General features: G+C 55.8%; 1 protein-coding gene across 5 annotated transcripts in view; it reads right to left on the reverse strand.

Annotated features, from left to right (window-relative positions):
- Window positions 1–22,550, reverse strand: part of PPP6R2 (protein phosphatase 6 regulatory subunit 2) — a 1,004,265-nt gene that overhangs the window by 955,515 nt on the left and 26,200 nt on the right. For 2 of the 5 annotated variants that reach the window (XM_083572623.1, XM_083572624.1), the window contains exons 16-24: window positions 21,007–21,104; window positions 20,091–20,148; window positions 19,505–19,632; window positions 18,357–18,547; window positions 17,280–17,442; window positions 12,673–12,761; window positions 11,610–11,820; window positions 4,545–4,718; window positions 181–4,134 (exon numbers count right to left, since the gene is read on the reverse strand). In XM_083572623.1, the coding sequence (XP_083428749.1) occupies window positions 4,083–4,134; window positions 4,545–4,718; window positions 11,610–11,820; window positions 12,673–12,761; window positions 17,280–17,442; window positions 18,357–18,547; window positions 19,505–19,632; window positions 20,091–20,148; window positions 21,007–21,104 (1,164 nt within the window). In that variant the 3' untranslated portion in view covers window positions 181–4,082. Of the gene's footprint in view, window positions 1–180; window positions 4,135–4,408; window positions 4,475–4,544; window positions 4,719–8,754; window positions 10,374–11,240; window positions 11,323–11,356; window positions 11,504–11,574; window positions 11,821–12,672; window positions 12,762–17,279; window positions 17,443–18,356; window positions 18,548–19,504; window positions 19,633–20,090; window positions 20,149–21,006; window positions 21,105–22,550 lie in introns of those variants that run through there. The other 3 variants (XR_014538743.1, XR_014538744.1, XM_083572622.1) reach the window with 3 other exon arrangements.

Genomic DNA, 22,550 nt, shown 5'->3' on the forward strand with positions numbered 1-22,550 from the left:
CCATCCCCTCTCTTCCAGCAGAGAGGCAAGATGGACCAGGCAGTTCCGGCTGAGCTGGAGCGAAAGACCCTCCAGAGACATCGCCTTGGCTGAGCCGCTGCAGCCAAGGCAGGCAGACCCCAAAGCTTAAACTGGCAGAACAATAAACAGGACAGCAAAGAAAGAAGACTTCAGGCAGAAGACATTTCATTTCGTTTTATAGACCGCTTTTGTAAAAAGTTGCAACAGATCCTGTCGTAATAGCTCCAGCTGCAAATCTGTGGATTAGGACCTTGAAAAGGTGGGTTTAATTAAATTTGGCAGTTGAGGAAGTGGCCATGGCTACAGGGAGGAGGTGGGTTGTCTCGCTCAGCAGCCGTGATTCTAAGCTCTCCCCCCTTAGCGGCGCTTCCGCTGCTGAAGCAGCCCAGGCCCTGCACCCCCCCCAGTCGCCCCCTGCCCAGACCTCCAGGCAGAGCCGGGCTGCCCACCGCTCACCTTGCGAGGCGGGCTGGGCCCAGGAAGATGGGCTGACTCCTCCCAGCCTGATCCCTGTGCCCTTGAAGACGAGCCCACCCTCCAGAGCAGGGCTGTGGGCAAACGAGGTCACAGAGTGGAAGTAAACACAGAGTGGAAGTTCTTGGAGAAGCCACAGGGAACTCAAGAGACCAGAGGGGAAGGGAAGGCAAAACAAACACCAACAGGATTTCCTGCCCGGGAGAAAAGGTCTTGGAGCAAGACCCTTCTGCTGCCACAGTTGGGCTCGGAGATGCCGTCAATCCTCAGAGGGGGGAAGTCTGACCTTCCAGGGGGTTTACAGCAAGGCAGTTCATGCGAAGGGAAAACAGCAGAAGTCCACCCCAGCTGTCCTTCCTTGGAGGTTTGAAAGCAGAGTGTGGGTGGCCGCCTGTCAGATGCTCTAGCTGTGATTCCTGCATGGGGGGGGGGTTGGACTAGATGAGCCTTGGGTCCCTTCCAACTCAGGAAGCTGTCAACCTACCAGGCAACTGCTTGTTGCTGCAACTGCAAACTTATGTCAAGTCCAGAACTTAAGATGAGAGAGATTCCTGCTGCCACCAAGCCGACCACTGATAATGGGTGTGTCTTGGCCTGGCTCTCGTCTCTTTCTTACTGCCTCTGCCCACCTCCTTCTCCAGCTTCAATCCACCATGTGAGTTTCTGCTCAAAGGACATTTGGAACATGCTGGATGCCACACCTATTCAGTGCTGGGCAAAAGGCATGTTACTCTTCACAGCCCTGGCCTTGCTGTGCGGGGGGGGGGGCACTATTAATGGAGGAAGAAAATGGGCTGCGTTCAGGGGCCAGCCGGCTGGCTGCAGGCCAGGAGCAAGCTCCTCTCAGGCCAGTGTGCCCCCTGCTACTGGGTTTCGGCTCCGCTCTACCCCCCCCACCCCCTGGCTGCACAGGTGCTGAGGGATGCCTTGTTCTGTGAGCCCTACGGGTGCATCTCAATGGGGAGATCAAGGCCCAGGGACCAGCCTTGACCTCTGGCTTTGTTGCTCTCAAATCAACCGCCAGGCAAAGCTACTAGAACTACGCTGGGTGCTGCTGCCAGCATCGCACCAACACCCCAAGGCTCAAACGCCCCATCCCTTGCTGGCAGAGGGTGCTTTGGGCAGGAGGCCCTTGGACTGGCAAGGGAGAGGCCACAGGGGCCCATGCTTGGCTCAGGAGACCCCTTCCCAAAGTCCCCCTTGCAGGGAAAACTTGGTTCAGCTTGACTTTTCAGCCCCAAACCCGACACACAAGAGCAGAACTCCAGGGCAGAATGGTCCAAGGCATGCGGCCCTCAAGGCCTTTTTGGGTGGCCCTCATACACCTTCCCAGTCAGGTAAGTGAGGTGATGGGCTTTGGGAAAGAAGCATGGGGCTCGGACAGGGTCCTAGAGTCCTCTCCCTCCTTCCCAAAGCCTCCTTAGTGCGTTCTCCGCTTTGGGGGGGAGGGGGGCGCTCTAGGACCCTGCCAGAGCCCCATGCCTCCTCCCCAAAGCCTGTTGCCTGGCTCAGCTGGATTCGGGAAGGCAGCAAAAGTGATGGGGCCCCCCCTCAAATTTTGGCCTCGCTTCCCCACAGGTTCCACGCTGAAGTACTCTTGTGGCCGCCCGGAACTAGGGGGAGGGGGGCAGAACCCAACCCTGTCCCTCCCCATAGTCCTCACTCCACAAGGAAGGGGGGGGCAGCAGCAAAAAGCAAAGCAACCCAAGAGCGAAGGAGGAGGGGGGAGTCAGTCCCCAGACTCCAGAGAAGCTGCACCCACTAACAGGCTGCAATAATGGCCTCCTGTCACGTCTTCTGAGCCGCCGCCCCCCCCCACTCTGTGGAAGCCCTCCCTGCAAACTGCAGGCAGGGAGTCTGTGCTGGGCCACAGCCGACCCCCTGGATGACCACTGGCCATGCTGACCCCCCCCCCCGCTCTCCTCTTTGGGGCCTCTCTAAAGGCAGGAGCAGGAGCAGCAAAGCCACAGAGGCCTCTTGCTCCACTGGGCTTGGCCACAACTGCTAGATGGAATCGCCTCCCTATTCAGGGGCAGCCCCTCCCCCCAAAAGACCCAGTTTGGCGGCCCTTTTACAATACCTCTTCCTCAATCCTTTTTGAGAGGAGGAGACCAGGACACCTCCCAGGATCTCCCATGCGGCCACAGCCTGGTTTTTAGAGAAAGGGAATCCAACTGCATTTGACTGACCCCCGACCCCCAGATGGAAAGGCTGAGCTACGCGGGGAGGGGGGTGTGCCCCCTCCCACAACTCTTTCCCCCCAGGAGATGATGGCACAGCTGCCCTGACGTCACAGAAGCCCCAATTGGAGCGGCTGAAGAAGCAGGAGGAAGCCGCCCTTGGCCACAATAAGAATATTTAACAATGTGCAGAACAAGGGAGCGTCACAGTCCAACGTTTTACGGAGAGTATTTCAAAAAGCAAATTGGTGGTGGTTTCTTGTTGTTTTTTTGAGGGGAGAGACCCACCAGAACGACGGCAGAGCCAGACCTTTAAATCAGCCTAGAAGCTGCTTTCGTCACTCCCAGGGACTCCCCAGTGCCTGATTTTCCAGCTCAGCTGTTGCTGGCAACCAGCAAGCGGCCAGAGAAGATATATGGAGTGGCAGCCCCCCCCCCCAGCTGCCCCCTGGCTGAAGGGGGTTCCTAAGTCCCCTCCCAGGGCACAGCCAGGCGCCAGCTTCTGCCATGGCTGGGGGGAGGAGGAAGGACCCCCCACCCGGGCAAGAGCAGCCATTGGGCCAAGCCTCTCCCTCCCCTCAGCAGCAGCAACAGGAGCCCAGCCGGAGGGGAGCCGCCGCCTCCAACCTCCCAGGCTGGCAAGATTCAAAGTGCAAAGTGTTGCAATTCCTGCATCCATTAAGAACATTACAAAACAAAACCAAGTCAGAGCGGAGCCCATCCCATCCGGGGAAACCGACCCGCTTCCAGGAGCCTGTCTGACCCTCCGGAGATGCCCGGCCCCAGTTCCTTCTGTGGGGAGGCTGCTCCCTCCCCTGGAGCCCAGCGCCAGCGGCCCCAATCCCAGGGGCTGGTGTGGCGCCTCCGGAAGGAGAGCGGACAAGGCCGAGCAGAGGTTCCCAGGGCCTCCTTCCCTGAAACAGTAAGAAAAACAGTGTGGCAAGACGACGCTGCCTTCCGGCCGCTGCCTCCGGACCCTCCTGCCTCCTCTCGCCAGCCAGCGCTTCCGGTAAGGCATTATTGCTATACAAAAGGCTGTCCCAGGCCGTCCAGCGCCAGCCCTGCCAGGCCCAGGGCAGAGTCCGCGGAGCAGCGTTTGCCCTCCAGAAGAGAAGCTGGATCCTGGAAGCAAGAAGACAAGGGGCGCAGGACGCCATCCCCAGAGAGTGCGCCAGGGAGGCTGCGGGGCAGGAGGGGGCGGCAGGACCCCCGGGCGGCCCCTGGCCAAGGCTACATGTCATCCGCCCAGGGAGGGCCTCCTCTCGGAACAGGGTGGCCACCCCGACGCGGCACCTCGGCTCTCCAGCGCCAGTCCTCTCGACAACGCAGCATTTGTGATTCAAAATTAAGTTAGGTTGTCCGAAGGAGGGCCAGCTGCATCCCCACCGTCTGGGCCCAGGCAGTCTGTCAGGCCGGACCGTTCAAGGTGGGCTCTCCTCCCGGCAGCGGCTCCTCTTTCCTGCAGAGAGGGCGAGAGGGGGAGGCGTGAGGGGCTGGCCGCCTGGGCCAGGGGAAGCTTCGCCAAAGGATGCCCACGGCACGCACTCTGCCACGCTGCTTGACTGCTTTTAGGGTTCTTTGGTTTTGTTTTAATGACTGCTTTTGTTCCTTAGGAGATTTTTGAAATACTAAGTAGTTTATAAATGTTTCTCCAGCATAGCAAGGAGGGCCCCGTCCAACTCTACAACGCTTTGACCCGATGGCATAAAGGACCGTAAGTAATAAGAAAGAGCAGCAAGACGCTCTCATGGCTCCTGTGACTTGGTCCCTGCAGACACAACACCCCAGGCTGGCAGGCTCTCCGCAGCACCCCCCACCCCCGGCCAGGGAAGACCCAGAGATGGCACAGCGGCCAGCACCCCCCCTCACCTGTCTCTCTTGGCCTCTGGGGTGGCGCCAGCAGCAGGGGCAGGAGAACCCGGCAGGAGACCCTCAGGCGGCAGGCTGGCGGTGGCAGTGCTGCTACTGCTGCTGCTCAAGGGCTGGGGGGGTCCACTCTCCACGGTGCTGGGCGGCTTGTCCGCGACCTGGGAGCCCCCCATGCTGCAGGGAGAGAAGGGAAGCTCACATTAAACAGCCCCAAGGGGGTCCCTCCTGGGAGGAGGCAGACCCTGACGCTGCACCAGCCGCAAAGGGCCAAACACCCAGAAACACCGCTCCCCAAGGGGGGGGGGGGAGAGGCCCAACCGCCTGCCAGAACGGAAGCCCTGAAAGGGGGCCCCCAAATCCCGGTCCCAGGCAGGGTTGGAGCTCCAAACTTATCAGGGCTCCATCAGGTAGAACTGCACACACACCCCTACTCCCCACAGAAGGCATGTCCAGACCCCACACGCAAGCCTACCCTGGGCTGAAAGGGGGGTTTTGAGGGGGCTCAGGGTCTCCACGCAGGAGGGGGGGCGGTGCCTGCCCTCCCACAGAAGCCAACACCAGCTGAGGCTCCTCCTGAGGCATTGGGGATTGGAAGCAGTGCACTAAGGCAGGATCCCACCCTCTCCTCTGCTCTGGCCCATCCTGATCCCTCTGCTCCCCTTCCTGGCATTTGAAACCCCCCCAGCCCCAATCCTCTGACTCTGGGTGGCTCTTCCCACTTTCTGAGCCCCTGGTCAAAACCTTGATGCAAAGCAGCGCTTGGGGCAGCTGCTGCCACCTCAGGGCTGCCCTATCCTGCGCTCGTGAGGAGCTTTGCCCCACCAGCCCCCCAACATGCTCAGCAGCTCTGCCCCCCACTTGCGGACCCCAAGCCAGAAACAATAGGGCAGGACTCCCCGCCGCCAGCACAGCAACCCAGCAGCACCATTCTGACAGGATTGCTTCAACCTGCCCTAGTTTAAGGCTGAAGAGAGCAAGGAGGAAAGCTTCTGGGGGGGGGGAGGTGCTGCCTCTGAAGTGCTGCTATTTTCTAAGTGGGGGTGTGGAGCGGATGCCCCCCCCCAGAGCTCCCCGCTTCCTTCACCCAGCACCACACCAGGATTGGCAGCAGTGGAAGCTGCCCCCCCCCAGGCGGGACGGAGAGGGAAGCCTTCAAGCAGGCAGAACCAATTCCCACCCCCCTGCCTGCGTTGCACCAACTCACAAGGAGACCTATGTCGTCGTCCCCCCCCAAAGTGCCTGGGCCAGGTCAAAACACAGCAGGGCATATGGGGGGGGGGCTCTCCGCCTGCCAAGCTGTGCCCTATGCAGCTTTCTGCCTGCCTTGCACCAAGGGAGCCCCTGGCAAGGGGGGCAGCAGATGGGCAGCAGGTGACAAGGCAGAAGGCAGGCAGCCTCCTCTTCCTCCTGCTCCTGGGGGGCAGCACCCACCTCCCTGGGACGCCCCACCTGAGGGGGAGGTGGGAGAGGCAGAGGCAGCAGGTGGCCTTGCAAGGAGATGCAGACGGCTCAGATTAATGGGGAGAGACGGCTATTTTTGTATTTTGTTTGTATCTCACTTTGCTCTAGTTTTCAGAACACCGTCTTGAATGTTGCAGCATTTCTGCCGGGTGGCATTCAGAGAAGGCCCACGGAAATCAAGGAACAGAGCCAAGGCAATTTCACTGATTTCAACAGGTCTTACCTGAATACAGCGCTGGAAACTCAGATATAGAAGCCGGGCGCCAAATGGCTCCTTACACCGGGGTTAGGCGCCAAAATGGGGTGCCTAGTTGTCATGTTTGTACCAGATGGTTCAAAAGTGGTATTTTCCAATATGGCTTTTTGGTTCCTGAAATTTATTCTGATTGTGCAGATAAAATATAACTGATAGAATTCTACAAGATGGGGTCTTAGTGTGTGAAAACAGTCCAGATCCAGGGATCCCCAGATGGTGGAGACGACAGGTGCCAATCTGGCACCCAGGCATCTTCATTTGGTCGCAAGTGGCTGAAAGCCAGGAGTAAAATGTACCTGGGGCCTGGCTAATTTTGAACACTGCCTGAATGCCACCCATTGTTTTTAGCTAAACCCCTCTCTCTCTCTATATATCTATCAGTATAAAAATGTACGTGGTAAAGACTTCTTCAAAGAAAATGATGCTTTGAGGAGTAAATGCCATTCAGCCCTGAGGAGGAGAATGGGGCCACCTCCTCCCAGGCCCCGCCGGCTGCCAGTGCTGTGCCAGGGGGGCCAGGTTTTGCTTTCCCTTCCCTCCTGCTGCATCACCCCCTTGGCTGGAAACCAGAGCCTAATTCTTCCACCAAAGGAAACTCCCTCCTGCAGCAAGAGGCTTCCCTCCCCCTGCTCGCCTCTGGGAGGGAGAGCCCCGGCAGGGCCCCCAATGCGGCAGCCCAGAGGAGCAGCAATGGCATCCCACCCCGCAGGCCCACAGGCAAGAGGAACACTCCCAAGTGGCTCTGAGTGGTGCCCGTGTGACGCTCTAGCTGCCTCAGGCTTGGCACAGCTGAAGGACAACAGGAGCAGCTGCTTCATCTGATGCCTCTCCTTCCTCAGGGAAGATGGAACAAAATGGCCTTCCTCCTCCTCCTGCTGCTGCTGCTGCTGGGAGGCCACAGCTCACCAGAGAGCGGCCAACAGGCCATTCCCTTGGCAGGTGCCCTGGCAGCTCTCAGGGCCAAGGTCGGGCAGGAGGCGGCGGTGGTGAGAAAAGGTTTGCTCCCATCCTGGCCTGAGGGGTCTTCCTGATGCTGCTTGCTAAATTAATAGGCAAAGGATCCCCGTTCCGCAAGGGGAGCAGGAAAAACTGATCTGTCTGGGGAAGAGGCGGAGAGGAGCTGCCTCCACAACACCTCAGCCATACTAGATGCCAAACACACACGGCCTCAGGCTCCAGCAGAGACGGGGGGGGCAGTCTCTGGGCATACACCCCAAAAGCCACACAGAGAACACAGCCTGGGTGCAAACAGCAGCCATGCCAAGCCACACAGGTTCCCAGTGAGAGCTGCTTTTCCAAACCCCAATAGAGAAGCTTCTGCACTTTCACGTCTGGCTCTGGAGCCGCTCCTGGATGGCAGGAGAAACTGAGCCCAGCCGCTCAAGCGGACTGCAGTGGGGCTGGGAGTGCCCGATCTCGCAGAGGGGGGCCTCCCAGCTGGGTTAGTGGGCAAAGGATCTGCGGAAGGTGCTCTGGCAAGCGGGCTCAGTTAGTGGCAGGGCTGGGGCGGGAAGACAGGCGGCGGGGGGGGGGGGGGCACCTGGCATCATGCTGGGGGGGGCATGCTTGGGTGTGGGGGAAAGGAGGAAGCCCCAAGCCATGCGGGGTCCATGAGGAGCAGCCATGGAAAGCAGCACCCCCCCAGGAGAGCCCTAAACATCCACAGGGACAATGCAGCGCCACTGCTCTCAGGCCAATGAGAAGCTGGGGCTAAATACTTCCTGCAGCAGCCAAGGGGAGGCTGTGAGGGGCCAGCGGCCAGGCCCCCTCCTGTGCTCCTCCCTGCCAGAGGATCCCTGCTGCCCCAGCCAAGGGCCCTGGCAAACTTCTGCTCAAAAAGGGGTGAAGGGCAGCTGAGCAGAGGCCTCGGGGGGTGCAAGGGGGGGCCCACACCTTTCTTCCGGAGGGAGAGGGAGGCTCAGAGCAGCCCCTTGGCCAGCGATGGAGCCTCTCAGCCCATTACTAGTGCAAGGCCGCTGCCATCTAGACAGAGCAGGGCAGCCCCAGCAGCCCCCGCCTGCCTCCTGATTCAGTTCCTGAGTCTGTCAGCCAAGGAAAGCAGCAGCAGCAGCAGCAGCTATGGGGGTTCAGGCAGAGATGTATAAAGTGGGGAGGGGGCAGGGGCTGCTCAGAACACGCAGGAAACACAGCCAGGAGTCCAGCAGCCAAGACCTGGACTGACACCAAGAAACAGTAGTCTCCTTCAGGGTCCCCCTTCTGCAGGGCGATTCCTCCAAGGCCGAGGGGGGTGGGTAACGTGCGTCGGCCACAGGAGAGCCGCAAGCTCTTCTCACGCTGAGCCGCTGCCTGCTCCCGGCAGACCCAGAGGTCTGAAGGCTCCTGGGAGAAGCCTTGCTGTGGGGCTCACAGGGCTGGGGGGCGGGGCACAGGATCCTGCCCATCTCACACGCTCCCTGCATCCACCAAGGGAGAAGCTGGCTGAGCCGGAGGCCTGGTCCCCTTCCACTCCAGCCCCAGGCACAAAAAGGCTGCTCTTTGGATTTTTGAAAAGTTGGGGTTTTAACTTGGAAAGAAATTTGCCTGCTGCCAGGTTGCCTGATGTTCCCCAGGGTGATGTGCTCCCTATGCAAAGAGCGCCCCCAACAGGGCAGCTTCCAGCCAGCATTGCAGAGGAGGGGGGACAGGTCCTGCTTGGGGGACCCACACCTTGGAGGCTCCCCCTTCCACCCCCTGCAGCTGGGGTGGGGGTCCCTGGGGCGGCTGGGCAGAGGCCTCTTCTCCCTCTCTGAGGGGCAATTCCTCCTTGCAGAAGGAGCTCCTGAAGGCCCCTGTGAGGAGAGCCTTCTGCAGGGAAAAGCCCCCTTGGCTAGCTGGGTGCACAGGAGAAGTGCATTGTCCGGTGGATGTTTGGAACCCTGCCGTGGGGGCCAGGATACATACCCTCCAGCGCCAGGCCTTATTATTCTGAGCAAGACCCACAAAGAGAGAGAAAGACACAGAGAAAGAGAGAGAGAGAGAAAGGGAGAGAAAGATAAAAATGGCTGCAAAACCAGCCCACCCTCCTCGCTTACTCACTGTTGGCCCCACCCATCACCCACCCTCCCCACTAGGGCTCTCAGAATGACTTCTCCAGCCAGTCCCAGACCTCAAAAGCACCCCCTGAAGCGGAAGCGGAGGGGCTGACACAGCCCCCAACCAGGAAAGCCACTGGCAGGAGTCCACTAGGCTGCTGGTGAGGGAACGGGACCCACTCCGGCAACCGGACTACCGACCACACCCTCTGCCAAGGCTGGAAGGTCAGAGCAAGCCCCAGAACAGGCGCAGGGAGTCCAGTGGGGAGGTCCTACTGCATGAATGGACCCCGCCCCCCAAACCCCACCTGGGTGAAGCCTGCTGGAAGGGATCAGGGAAGCAACTGGGAGAATCTCCTGCAGACACAGAAATTTGCTGACTGGCTGCAGGACCCTTCCACCTCCAATCCCACAGCGAAAGTCTCGCTCCCAGACCCCCTTCAGGGTCCTCATAACAGCAGGTGTCCAGGTGGGGAGGGGCCACCTGAAATGAATCAAGCACCCCCCCCCTGCATTTCACACGCCAGCTCAACACAACAAGGAGCTCTTGTGAAGGAGGGGCTGGTTCCACCTTTGGCCTGGCAGCACATGGTGAGACCTCTTCCCCATCTCCACTGAGAGGGCACTCTCTGGGCCTGCATCCCCACTCGCCAGGGGCCCCGTCGTGGGTCAGCTGAGGGGGCAGTGCTGGCACTTGGGTTGGGACTGGGGGGCAGGGCAATCTCACCCGTTGGCGAGACGCCCTTCATGCGCTGGTGCCAACCACCTGGAAAAGGGCTCAGGCAACACCTAGCGCACCGTGCCAAGCCCCCTGCTGGCCTTGTGGTCCCCACGGAGGGTCCTGTGCCCCGACCCCAGCCCCACTGCTCACGGCCTGAATCCCCTGCCCCAGTTCCTGGCAGGGAGCAGCAAAGCTGGACCTCAAGAGTTGGGCGCTACTCCTCTGCACATCTAAAGCCCCCCTTTGCGAGAGCAGTAGGAATTTCAGCATCAGAAGGAATGGAAACGTTGACAGCAAATTTAGCAGGTAAGAGACAGGTGTCGTGCCCCCTCAGAAGCCTCCCTCCACCTGCCCTCTTGCTCCTCGCAGGCCACAATGGAGGCAAACACAGTCCAAAGGAATGACAATAAAGGAGACTGAATGAAGCTCACTGGCACCCAGGAAGGCACCCAGAGAAGCTGAGCAAATGCCACTTTTTCTCACCTACAGCAAAAACCAGCGTGTCAACGACGACCTCCAGACTTTCCTGGGCATTTGCACCCCAAACCTGTCCCTGCCCCACACCTCAAGCCCTGGGGCTGACCTTGCTTGCAGAGAACCTTCCCCCCAGACACGTCTTCACCAGCAAGAGCCAAGCCACAACTGCAGGGGCCAGATCCGGCAACAAACCAAGACGCCAACTCTGCCCCATGTCCACCCAGGGTTGGGGCTAGGCAACACTGCCACACAAGAGCCGACAACGCTGGCCTCTGGCTCATTCGCCCACGGGGCATATTCTGTCCCCCGACAGCAGCGCCCTTCCTTCCACGCAGAAGCAGCAGGCAGAGGCTGCCAGTTTAGCTTTCAGCACGGAGCGTCCCTGACATGATCCTGTTTCCATAATTCCTGAAAACGATCATTTTTCTGATCTGAAGCTGTAAGCAGCCTCTACGTCGTCCTTTTTGCTGCCATGTGTTCCCATTTTCTTTCTGTATAGTGTTGAAGGCGGCAATGACAAAGTGCACTTTTCTCCACAAAATCTCAGGCCACGAGAACTCGGCGTTCTTATCAGACAAGCCTCCGTTGGTGGCTTCTCTCCCCTGGCTGCGCAGCTTCCCCTCACGGCAGGAACGGCCCACCTGGGACGCCTCCGAGGAGCTTCTGGGCAACTGAGCGAGAGTCAGAGGAGTCCCAGAGGCCTTTCGTCAGGGGAAGGGGAGCTATTCTGGCAGGGGAGGCTTTTCTACGCCTCCTCTCTGGACCAGCACAGCATCAACTGCTCTGAGGCTCCTGCAGCCCAGAGAGCTGCTTGCTGGCGCAGGCTGCGCACTGCCTTTGGGGAGAAAGGGCGGAAGCGACGCACCACAGCCTCTCCAAGCCCTCCTGCATCACAATCCTTTTCCAGCCCCTGCTGGGTCTCGCATCCCCTCCGGAAAGAGGCTGCCCACCTGGGGGTCTCTGCACAGCAGCACCAGCATGGCCCACCCAAGCTGCCGGAGGTGAGCGCTCCCTGGCGGCCCACTGCCTGCCCGAGACCTGCAACCACAGAGCCGGCTGGCCTTCACAAACACACACACACACACCCCGCTGGCCTTTGCTCCGCTTCCCCCTCACACCTGGTAAAGAGCGCCTTCTCGTTCTTGGCATCCATGGTCAGCTTGATGGTCTCCTGGCCTGAGCCCATGCTGATGGTTTCCGTGACAACACCCGCCGCCTTCTCCTCCTCTTCCTCGCTGTCCGAGCCGCCAGAGGAGCTGCTGTCCGAGGCCACCAGAGGCGCTTTCCGTGCCACGCAGACGTTCCACACACAAGGAGAGGCAGCGCTGACTGGAGGGGGAGAGAACGTGTGAGGCCCACCCGGCAGGGCTCTCCTGGGACGCCAGAGCAGCAGCTGTGTGGCAGCAGGACCTCCGAGGCACAGACTCTGCTGGAAGGGGAACGCCTAGACTCTGAGCGGCAGAAGCCTAGGCTCTGCCAGGATGAGGCCCACCCTCTGACTTGCTGGGAAGCCTTCAAATTTCTGTAGATGACTGAAGGACCAGCAGCACTGCAGCAATGCCATCGCCATGGAGAGCACTCTGGCCCTGCTCTGTAAAGGAAGCTGCACCTCACAGGGGCAGGGCTGGGGCTGGCAATCTGCCCCCCAAAGCAACCCAAGGAACTGTTGGCTTGGCTCAAGTCTGATCTCTCCTTCCTTCGTTATTCTTTCAACCCTGTGAGAAACCTCTGCTCCCAAAGCCCCTCTAAGCCTTCTGCCATCAGGCCTGGGAGCTGCTGCTTTCTGCTGCCTCCCAGGACACCCCAATCTTAAAAACGGAGGTGATGTCCTGAGGGACCAGCTGGCTGGACTGGGTGAAGTGCCCCTCTTGATATGGGGAGAAAGGACAGGCCGGAGAAACGGCCAGTCCCGCCCCCCTGGTCACTCACCCACAGAGAAAAGGGCTGGAAGCTGCCCTCACAGCCTCAAACGCCCCCCCTCGCAGGAGATGAGCCCCACCAGTTGCCCACCCCCCAGCTCCAGGCAATGCCCTGACACAGCCTCCTCCTCCTCCTCCCCCAAGAAAGGGGGAGTGAGCGCAAGGCTTCCAGGAGTGTGGGTGTGAGGGGGAGAAAAGGGGCTAACTGCCCACCACAGGCCCCCTTCCACGTGGTGGGGGGGGGGGGGAAGGAAGCACTCACAGTTCTTGTCCTGGCTTTGCTTGGGCTTCCCTTCCAAATCACTGCTCTCGGTATCCACGGGGGAACTGCACCTGGGGCCGGCCTCTGAGCTGGAAGGGAAAAGGCGCTGAAGGGGGGTGTTTCTCGCGCTGGAACCGTGGCTGCAGTGCGAGAGGATCTTGCCAAGGGGTCGGCAAACTAAGGCCCCCAGGCCGGATCGGGCCCACCTGGGTCCTAAATCTGGCCCGCACCGTGAAGCTGGAACCTGCCACCAAGCTGAGACTTCCGGCGGTGGCGACGGAAGAGGCCAAGTGGCGGCAGCTCTGCCACTCAAACGCTGCCCCTGGTTTACCCCAGTGGCATTTGATTGGCAGAGGTGTCTCCACGCCTGGCTGAGGTAAACCAGGCACGGAGTTTGATTGGCAGAGCCGCTGCCGCTCGGCCTCTTCCTCCCGCCGCCGCCCTGGTGCTCCTGTGGGACAGAGAGCGGAGCGGATGAGCTTGCTCTGGCTGCCCACGAGAAGCAGAAGCAGCCCCTGGGAAGGTAAGCGCAGCGGCTGGGGCTGGGGAGGAGGACTACTTGCCCCCTCCGCCTCTTCTTCCAGCCCCCCCCCCCCCCCGGTGCCACTTCTCCAACCCGCCACAAGGTCTGAGGAACAGTGGACTGGCCCACTGCTGGAAAATTTTGCCGACCCTTGATCTTGCCTAAAGCCCGGGGGGGGCACCAGCAGGAAGAGAGGGCGGGCCAGGGCCTCTGGCCGGCCTTAGTAGCTCCCAAGAAGGAAGGAAGGAAGGAAGGAAGGAAGGAAGGAAGGAAGGATGGATGAGACAGAAGACATTTGAATCAGTGAACAAATGTGGGAAACTACTGGCTTGGCAACTGAAAAAAAGACAAAAATTAAATACCATCACAAATTTGGAAGTAGAAGGAAAAGATATACATAATCCAAATGAGATTAGAAATTGCTTCCAGAAGTACTTCAAACAACTATATGCACAAGGGCCACAGAATGAATTGGACATTGATTCTTTTTTGAAAACAAATGGACTACAAAAAAATCTCACAAGAAAGTAAACTAATGCTGAATTGTAAAATACCAGACCAGGAGATAGAAGGCGCCATTCAAAATATGCAATTAGGCAAGTCTCCAGGACCGGATGGGCTGACCTCCAGATATTATAGATCTTTGAAAGAGTGGCTACTACAACCTTTGAAGGAAGTCGGCAATGAGATTTTGGAAGGAAAAAGGGCACCAGAATCGTGGAAAGAGGCTTATATTACACTAATACTGAAAACGGAAACTGAAAAGACTCAACTTAAGAACTACTGTCCGATATCCTTACTAAATGTGGATTACAAAATTTTTGCTGACATTTTGGCCAAGAGATTGAAAAAAGTATTGATGGAAGAGATTCATAAGGACCAAGCGGGCTTTCTCCCGGGAAGACATTTGTCTGACAATTTGAGGAACGTAATTGTCAGGGACTCAGGAGCAGGAGCACTGGGGAGAGAGGAAATGGAGAGCGAAGGGGAAGAATCTGAGGGCAGCGTAGGGGAGTATGACAGTGGCCCGAGAGATTCCATGAGCTTCTCCAGCGAATCAGAAGATTCCCAGAAGGGGGCGCCGATGGTCAGGGCAAGGGGGGTCCCAGGGGGGACGCACCAGAAACAAGGAGACAGAGGGGAACCCCAAAGCAGCAGTGGGGGATCGGGACCAGTTTCCCCACCAGAGCGTAATGGGGGGGAAGAGTCACATGTGTCAGGGCCAGCGTCTCCTCCAGCGGGGAGAGAAGATGAGTCAGGGCTGACCACGCCTCCAACAGAGGGGAGGTCAGTTGCAGCTAGCCCCCCCAGAGGGGGAAGCAGTGACAGCAGCAGCAGTGAAACGGTCAGGAGAAAAGTTACCGGCTGGGCGCACGCGCCAAGTTCAAATGTACAGGCGCGAGGGACAGCAGGAGACCCGGATGGGGAACCAGCTCCTAAAGCCCGCCGGAGGGAGGGGGAAGGCTCAGGGGACTCAGCGTCAGAAGAGTCTAGAAAGGGCGAGACCCCAACGGCCAGGCGGAACCAGAGGCGGAAGGAACAGAGGAAGAGGTGGAGTAAGGCGAGAGTCTTAAATTGGTGTCTGGGGGGAGGAGACTCAGACGGAGCATCAGCGGTCTGACAGTTGAGACGTAGTGCTGCGCGCTGCGGCTCTGGAAGTGAAACTGAACTTCAATAAAGACTTTTGTACTTAACAACGAAGCAGCGTTGGTCCTTTGTGAGCTGGGACCTTGGGCAGCTCTGACAGTAATTGATATCTTGGAAAAACTAGAAGTGAATATAAACACTAAAGTAGTTCTGATATTTGTGGACGCGGAGAAAGCCTTTGACAATATTTCTTGGAGCTTTATGAAAAAGAACTTACAGGGTATGGGGGTAGGCCAAGGTTTTGAGAATGGTATAGGTGCAATATATTCTGAACAAAAGGCTAAATTAATTGTAAATAATGTGGTTACGGAACAATTTAAGATAGAGAAAGGGACACGACAGGGATGCCCAATTTCCCCATTGCTTTTTATTTCGGTCCTGGAGGTCCTGCTGAACATGATTAGAAGGTTGGTTAAAGGTATACAGGTCGGAGCTAAACAGTATAAACTGAGAGCATTTGCAGATGACCTAGTTTTGACCTTACAGGAGCCTGAATCTAGTACTAAAAGAGTTTTAGAACTAATTCAAGAATTTGGCCAAGTGGCAGGATTTAAACTGAATAAGTCAAAAACTAAGGTTTTAGAGAAAAACTTAACACCGATCGAAAGAGAGAAGTATCAGAATGAAACAGGTCTAACTGTTGTGAAGAAAGTGAAATACCTGGGGATCAATATGACAGCTTAAAATGGGAATTTGTTTAAAGATAACTATGAAAAATGTTGGATGGAAGTGAAAAAAGATTTAGAAATTTGGTCAAATTTGAAGCTTTCCTTGTTGGGTCGAATTGCAGCTATAAAGATGAATGCATTGCCTAGAATGTTGTTTTTGTTTCAAACATTGCAAATTGTGGACAAGATGGACTATTTCAAGAAGTGGCAGAAAGACATTTCTAAATTTGTCTGGCAGGGCAAGAAGCCAAGAATAAAATTTAAGATATTAACTGATGCAAAAGAAAGGGGTGGATTTGCCCTGCCAGACTTTAAACTTTATTATGAATCAGCAGCGTTTTGCTGGCTGAAAGACTGGCTACTTCTTGAGAACACAGACATTTTGGATTTAGAAGGTTTTAACAATGTTTTTGGGTGGCATGCATATCTGTGGTATGACAAGGTTAAAGCACATAAAGCATTTAAAAACCATATTGTCAGGAAAGCATTGTTTAATGTCTGGACAAGATACAAAGACTTATTGGAAAATAAAACTCCAAGGTGGTTGTCACCAATGGAAGCGAAAGCTCAGAAAAAGCTCAATATGGAGGCCAAATGGCCGAAATATTGGGAGATTTTGGAACAAGAAGGAGATAGATGGAAACTTCAGAGTTTTGAGAAATTAAAAAACAAAGTGCGAGACTGGTTACATTATTTTCAGATAATGGAGGCTTACAATTTGGACAAGAAAATTGGCTTCCAGGTGGAAAAATCCAAACTAGAAACAGAACTGTTAGAACCCAAAACTAAGATTTTGTCAAAAATGTATAACTTGCTGTTGAAATGGAACACTCAGGATGAGTCAGTTAAATCTGCTATGATTAAATGGGCACAAGATGTTGGACATAACATTATGTTTGCTGACTGGGAACAGTTGTGGACCACAGGTATGAAATTTACGGCATGTAATGCCTTAAGAAAAAATATTATGAAAATGATATACAGGTGGTACATGACCCCAGTCAAGCTTGCAAAAATTTACCATTTGCCCGATAATAAATGTTGGAAATGTAAAGAAAATGAAGGTATATTCTTTCACCTTTGGTGGACGTGCCCTAGGATTAAGGCTTTCTGGGAAATGATTTATAATGAATTGAAAAAGGTATTTAAATATACCTTTGTGAAGAAACCAGAGGCCTTTCTCTTGGGCATGGTCGGCCAATTGGTGTTAAAAAAGGATAGAACTTTCTTTATGTATGCTACAACAGCAGCAAGAATACTCATCGCAAAGTATTGGAAGACGTAAGATCTACCCACTCTGGAAGAATGGCAGACGAAGTTGATTGACTTTATGGGATTGGCAGAAATGACTGGTAGAATCCGTGACCAGGGAGAAGAGTCGGCAGAAGAAGAATGGAAGAAATTCAAGGACTACTTACAAAAATACTGCAATATTAATGAATGCTGAGTGATGTTGGATTGAAATTAAGTGGTTTCTAGCTGTAATGGTACAAAAGAATATGAAAAAATGGTTCTTTTTTTCAATATGTTATTGAAAAATAGGTTATGAACTTTATGTGTTTTTATTAATTTTTCTTTTTAATTTTTTCTTTGTATAAAATGGAAAATTCTAATAAATATCTTATATAAAAAAAAAGGAAGGAAGGGGGCAAGCGTCTGGCTGCGGACAGAGGCCAAGCACTGGAGGAGACAGACCTTTGACCTGATCAGGCACGTTTCCCATTCCGCATGCTCATCTGTGTCCCGGAGGACGGCTGCAGCTCACTCACCAGCAAAAGGGCTGGAAGTCTGTAAACTTGGCCCAGCCTCTCTCTTCCGGGGTCTTTGTGTCTGGGGTGGCAGAGTCCCACACGCTGGATCCGACATCCATGGCCACACACGATGGCGGGGCCTTGGCGTTCACCGGCTCAAAGGCAGCCGTCCACCCAGACCCTGCAGAGATGAAATCAGTCAGCAGTTCCTCTGAGTCCAGCCTTCACCAGGTGGCTATAGGCCTGCAGCTGCCTGGAGGAGGCTGGCTCAGCCGCCAGAGAGGGGAGATCACAACCACATGGGGAGATCAGCTGGGACTGAGCAGCTGGTTCAGACAAGGAGCAGCCATGGCCATTGCCATGGGATGCAGGAGAAGACCAGGTCAGGGCAGGCTGGGGGTGGGACCCTCTTGACTGCTAGAGAGCTCCCTCTAGTGGGGAGGGGGAAAGGGCCTTCTCTGGCACTCACCACAAGGGATGCTCTCTCTGCGGAGATCAGGTGGGCACCCACCGTGGGGTGCTTCTGTCCCTAACGGTCCCTGCTCAGTTGGGTGCCCTCTGACCCTTGTTTTTACTAGGCTTTAGTGAGGATTTCTGGCTTTTTATTCCTGACTGTCAAACGAATATCACTGGAAGTAATTGCTGCCGTTTACTACAGTGTGAGGCATGTGGCAATTCTTTTGGAAAAGGAAAAAGCAGCACAGAAACCTTTCATTCATGAAAATGAGGGAAGCCCACCTGCTCAAAGCCGCTGGTCGCAGGAGCAGCTCTTGGCCAAGCCCAGATGGCCCCACAGCCCAGCAGAGAGCCACTCATGGGCAGCTGCTTTTGTCCTGCGGAGCCAGGCACTCCTGCACCCCCCACTGGGCGACCAAGGGGGAGGGGCTGCCCTGCCTCGGTCTGGAGTGATGCCCCTCCCACAGCTCCCTTCTTTTCCAGCAGACTTTCCTGGTCACCCCCGAGCACCCTGGGGTGCGTCATTCCAAAAGGGATGGTGCTGCGGTCAGGCAGCCCTTCCAAATCCACCAGAAAGACCTGCTGTGCAGAGGTCCCATGCTGGCAGCCCCCCGCCCCGCTCCTTCAGAGACCTCTTACCTTCAGGAGGGGGCTCTGCTGCCCCTCTGCCCTCTGGGAGGCTGCCGTTGCCCTCGGCGTGTGCAGGAGGGGACGGCTGTGGCACAGCGGCCTGTTCGGACTCCTCCTCCCCAGAGTCTGGGCTGCCATCGTGGCCTCCGTTCTCCAGGTCGCTTTTGGAGGATCCCTCTGACGCACCGGAAATGCCAAACCTGAAGGCAGGAACGGAAGGCAAGGCAGCCATGAGGCTCCTGGGAGGCCCCTGCAAGTTCCAGGACCAGCCCCCTACTCCGACACTCTCAGGACGCCTGGGGAGCACTTCAAGGTCCTCTAAACTGACCCCCCCCACCCAACCAGGCCACCCAGGTGAGCCACGGACTTCCTGTTTCAGAAGGAATAATCCTGTGAGCTCCTCAGTTGAGAAAGTTGGTGCAAATTTTCACCTGTTTTCAGTCTATTTTTAAGAAGGAATCGGGTCTGTTTGTGTGGTTTGGGAGCTGCACGGCCAGGGAAAAAACAATGCTGTCCAGGGTTGTAAAGACTGCGGAGAGAATAATTGGGTGCACTCTTCCCACCTTGGATCAAATCTATGCTTCCAGGTGCCATAAGAAAGCTGCAGAGATAGTGCAGGATAGTGCGCACTATTTCAGCTTCTGCCTTCTGGAAGAAGGTACAGGGTTCTAAAGACTAGGACTAGCTGCCTGAGAAAGTTTCTATCCAAATAAAATTTTGGTTTTAAACGCAGTGTAAGGTAGTCTCTGTGGGAGCATATTGTATTTAATTATGGGGTATCAGAGTTTTTAGGGGGCTAACCAGGCTGGGATAGCAGACTTGTTGGTTTCTGAATGTCTGGTGTAGATTTTTAATTTTGTTGTTCTGTATGGGACAACGACAATAACGATTATTGTATCGTATTGTCCATTGTGCTTCAGTCACCTAAAGCAAATAGGAGGTCCCTCCATCACATATAGGGAAGGTGGTGGACGCTCCTTCACTGGAGGTGTTTAAGCAGAGGTTGGGGGGCCATCTGTCACGGATGCTTCAGTAGTTGAGACTCCTGCATTACGGGGGGTTGGACTAGATGACCCCTGGGACCCCTTCCAATCCTACAACCCCATGATCCTATTGCCCCTTGGACAGACCTAAGGAGAGGCGGAAAGCCCCCTTACCGCGTCCTGGACTTGACTTGGGCGGTGTAGCTGATTTCCTTCTCCTCCCAGATGTCTTCCTCTTCCTCGTTGTCATCAAACTGCTGGATTCGTTCGCTGCAGCAGGCTTCAAACAGGGATGCGTTGGGCTGCAGTAAAGGGGGAGACGGAGGGTCAGGATTCGGGGGGCTTCCAGAGAAGCTGCCGCTGCCATCGCCTGCCCAGCTCTGGGCCTGCGCCTCTCAGTCCAAGCGCCCAGGAAGGCGCCAAACAGAGATGGCGACCAGGGGCCCCAGAGTGGCTGCCCCAAGTCTCTGGTGCGGAAGCATGTGAACTGAGCAAAGGGAGGGCATCGTGGGATGCTGTGCATCCTCTCCCCGCTCTGTGCTGCACAAGCAGACTCCTCATGAGGTGGCAAGGAGAGGGAAAGCTGTGTGTTATGCCCGCATGCTGGTGGCCCAGCGGCTTCACTGGAGGTGCTGAACAGCACTGGGGGCAGGGCAGATGGCAAGAGAGCGGCCGTGAAGCGGAGCAAGGAGCCCCGTAAAGTGGCTCCCCCAACCGACACAGACAGAGATGCCCAAACACACCCAGCCCAGCTGCTTACACTGTCATCGTCGGCATCAATGTGGAAGTTGATCTCCGCAATTCTGTCAAAAGGTGCGCTGGAAAAGAGGGAGAGGGAAGCCCATTGGGAGGGGGCCGGAAGCAGCTCTTCAGAGGGGATGGGCTGGCCGACCGACCGACCGGACCAGGCTCTTGTGAGGATGGAGGGCAGAGGGAGGCCCCACAGAGCCTGTCCTGAGCTCCTTGGGGAAAAGGCCGGGCATCGAGGACGTCTTTTTATCGGCTCATAGGGGACCAGCATGGATAGCTGGCCCTGGCAAACACTTGTTGTTCCCTACCCCTATGGGTGTGATTCGTGGGCTGCCATTTAATTTCATCCCGGTTTTAATTTTAAGCTGTATTTTAATCAATTGTTTGATTTTGTTTTTAGTGTATCATATATTTGGTGTTAGCCACCCTGAGCCCGGTCATGGCAGGGAAGGGCGGGGTATAAATAAAATTTATTATTATTATCATCATCCAGCAAACCTGCCCGTGCGCTTGCAGAGAAGGGGGGCTGCAGGGGTTGCAGGGGTCTCCGTCCAAAGCTGCTCCCCTCACCCAGGTCTTCATTCCCAAAGAAGCTTCCCAAAGGGGAAGGGGGGCTCTTCAGCTCTGACTGGTCCCTGCAGCTGCCTGCCCCTCCTTTCCTGCAGGCAGCCTCCCCTCATTGCACAGCATCCTTTCCTGGGGGCCAAAAGGGGATCCACAAACAGCAGAACGAAGGGCTGAGTGAATGATTCAAGTGCTCCCTCACAGGGTTCCCTGTGACCTCCAGGAGAAAGCCTTGCCCTGCCCTGCCCAGCCAGAGAGGGGAGCTCCTCCCTCGGGCCCCTCTGCTTCCTGGCTCCATTTCCCAGACGGGGAGACTGACCTGCTCGTGGGGTGAAGACCAATGGGGCAGAGGGGGCACTCACTTGATGTTGTCATCCTGGTCGGAAAACTCTTCATCGTTGAAGCCAAACTGATCCACAAAGTTGGCCGTCATCTGCTGGATCTGGTACTCCGAGAAGGCCTGGCAGGGGAGAGGTGGGGAGAACAGCTATTGCACCATCTACGCAGCACTGGCGCTGAGCCCCCTGCCACCCCAGTCAGCGCTTGGCAGCCACTTTGTGACCAGCGCTGGCCAGGCCTCAAACAGGGCCGCTGAACAGAAGGAGGAGGCTCAAGCTCAGTGCCTGCCCCCCCCCCCCGCCTCGCTGGAGCCAAGATGTTCACAGACCACTTCTCCTGAGTGGCTTCTAACCAGGACACAGAGAGAGGAGCTACACTGAGGGTGTGGAACTCCCTGCCACGGGAGGCCTGCCTTGTCCTCCTCCACCCAACCTTGAAAGCGATTGTTACTTCAGCGAGCATTGGGGCCTAGCAAGTGGCTGGTGCTCTAGTGCTCCTCAGAAACCTTGTCTGCGCTGCTTCTGCCTCTTTGAACAGCTGGATTGGAGCAAGTTGGGATGATCTTTATGCTGTAAAGCAGAGTGGGAGTCGGAAGCGCAAGGACGGTCCCAGCCACCGCGACTGCTGCAGAGAAACACCTGGGCTGAGGAAGACCAAGCGCTTCCTTCCAGGTGGGAAAAGCCACACTTTGGGCCACAGTTTATGTAGGGCCTTTTCGGTAGTGGCGCCCGCCCTGTGGAACACCCTCCCGTCAGATGTCAGAGAGAGAGAATTAGACTTCCTTCTTCCACAGACATCTGAAGGCCCAAGCCCTGTATTGGGATGCTCTGGGTGTGTGGCATTTTGTTGCTGTTAATAATTATGTTACTGTATTATTCTTATTCAACCTGCTCTTCAGGAAACACAGCCAAACAACCAAGTTAAACTCATAATAAATCCAAACACAGCGGAGCCATAAAATAAAATGCCAAAGAAAAATGCTAACAGCATTACATTCTCACGACAAGGCCAGAGCCAGAGCCAGCTACAAAAGACTTCAACCCAGCACCGAAAAGGAAACTACGATGGCAGCGGCAGGCACTCCCCCTCTCAGGGCTGTTGTGGGGCTTAAATGAGGAGATGGGGTGGGCTGGGGGCAGAGAGCCCCATATGCCACCCTGTGCTCCTTGGGTGAGAATGCAACAAATACAGAGCAATGATATGAACCATCCAGGGCCCCCTGGGTGTAAGCAGGGAGAGAACATGCCCAGAGCAAGAGCCTCCTCCATTAAGGAAATAAGAAGGAAGGACTACAAACTTTTTCAATACGCAGTTACAGCAGCAAGAATTCTACTGACCCAGAAGTGGAAACAAGAGGAAATACCGACGAAAGAGGAATGGAGGATGAAATTAACAGACTATGCAGAACTGGACAAGTTAACAGGGAAAGTTAGATATCTTCGAGACCAAAAGTTCATCGAGGACTGGGGGAACTTTGTGGAATATCTGAAAAGTACATGTGAAGTACAAACAACGCTAGTGGGGTTTAAAGAAGCACTGTAAAAACTGAGGTATATTGTTAAATGAA

This window comes from Podarcis filfolensis, assembly GCF_964270895.1.
Source record: "Podarcis filfolensis genome assembly, chromosome: 10".
In the NCBI taxonomy this organism is placed as follows: domain Eukaryota; kingdom Metazoa; phylum Chordata; class Lepidosauria; order Squamata; family Lacertidae; genus Podarcis; species Podarcis filfolensis.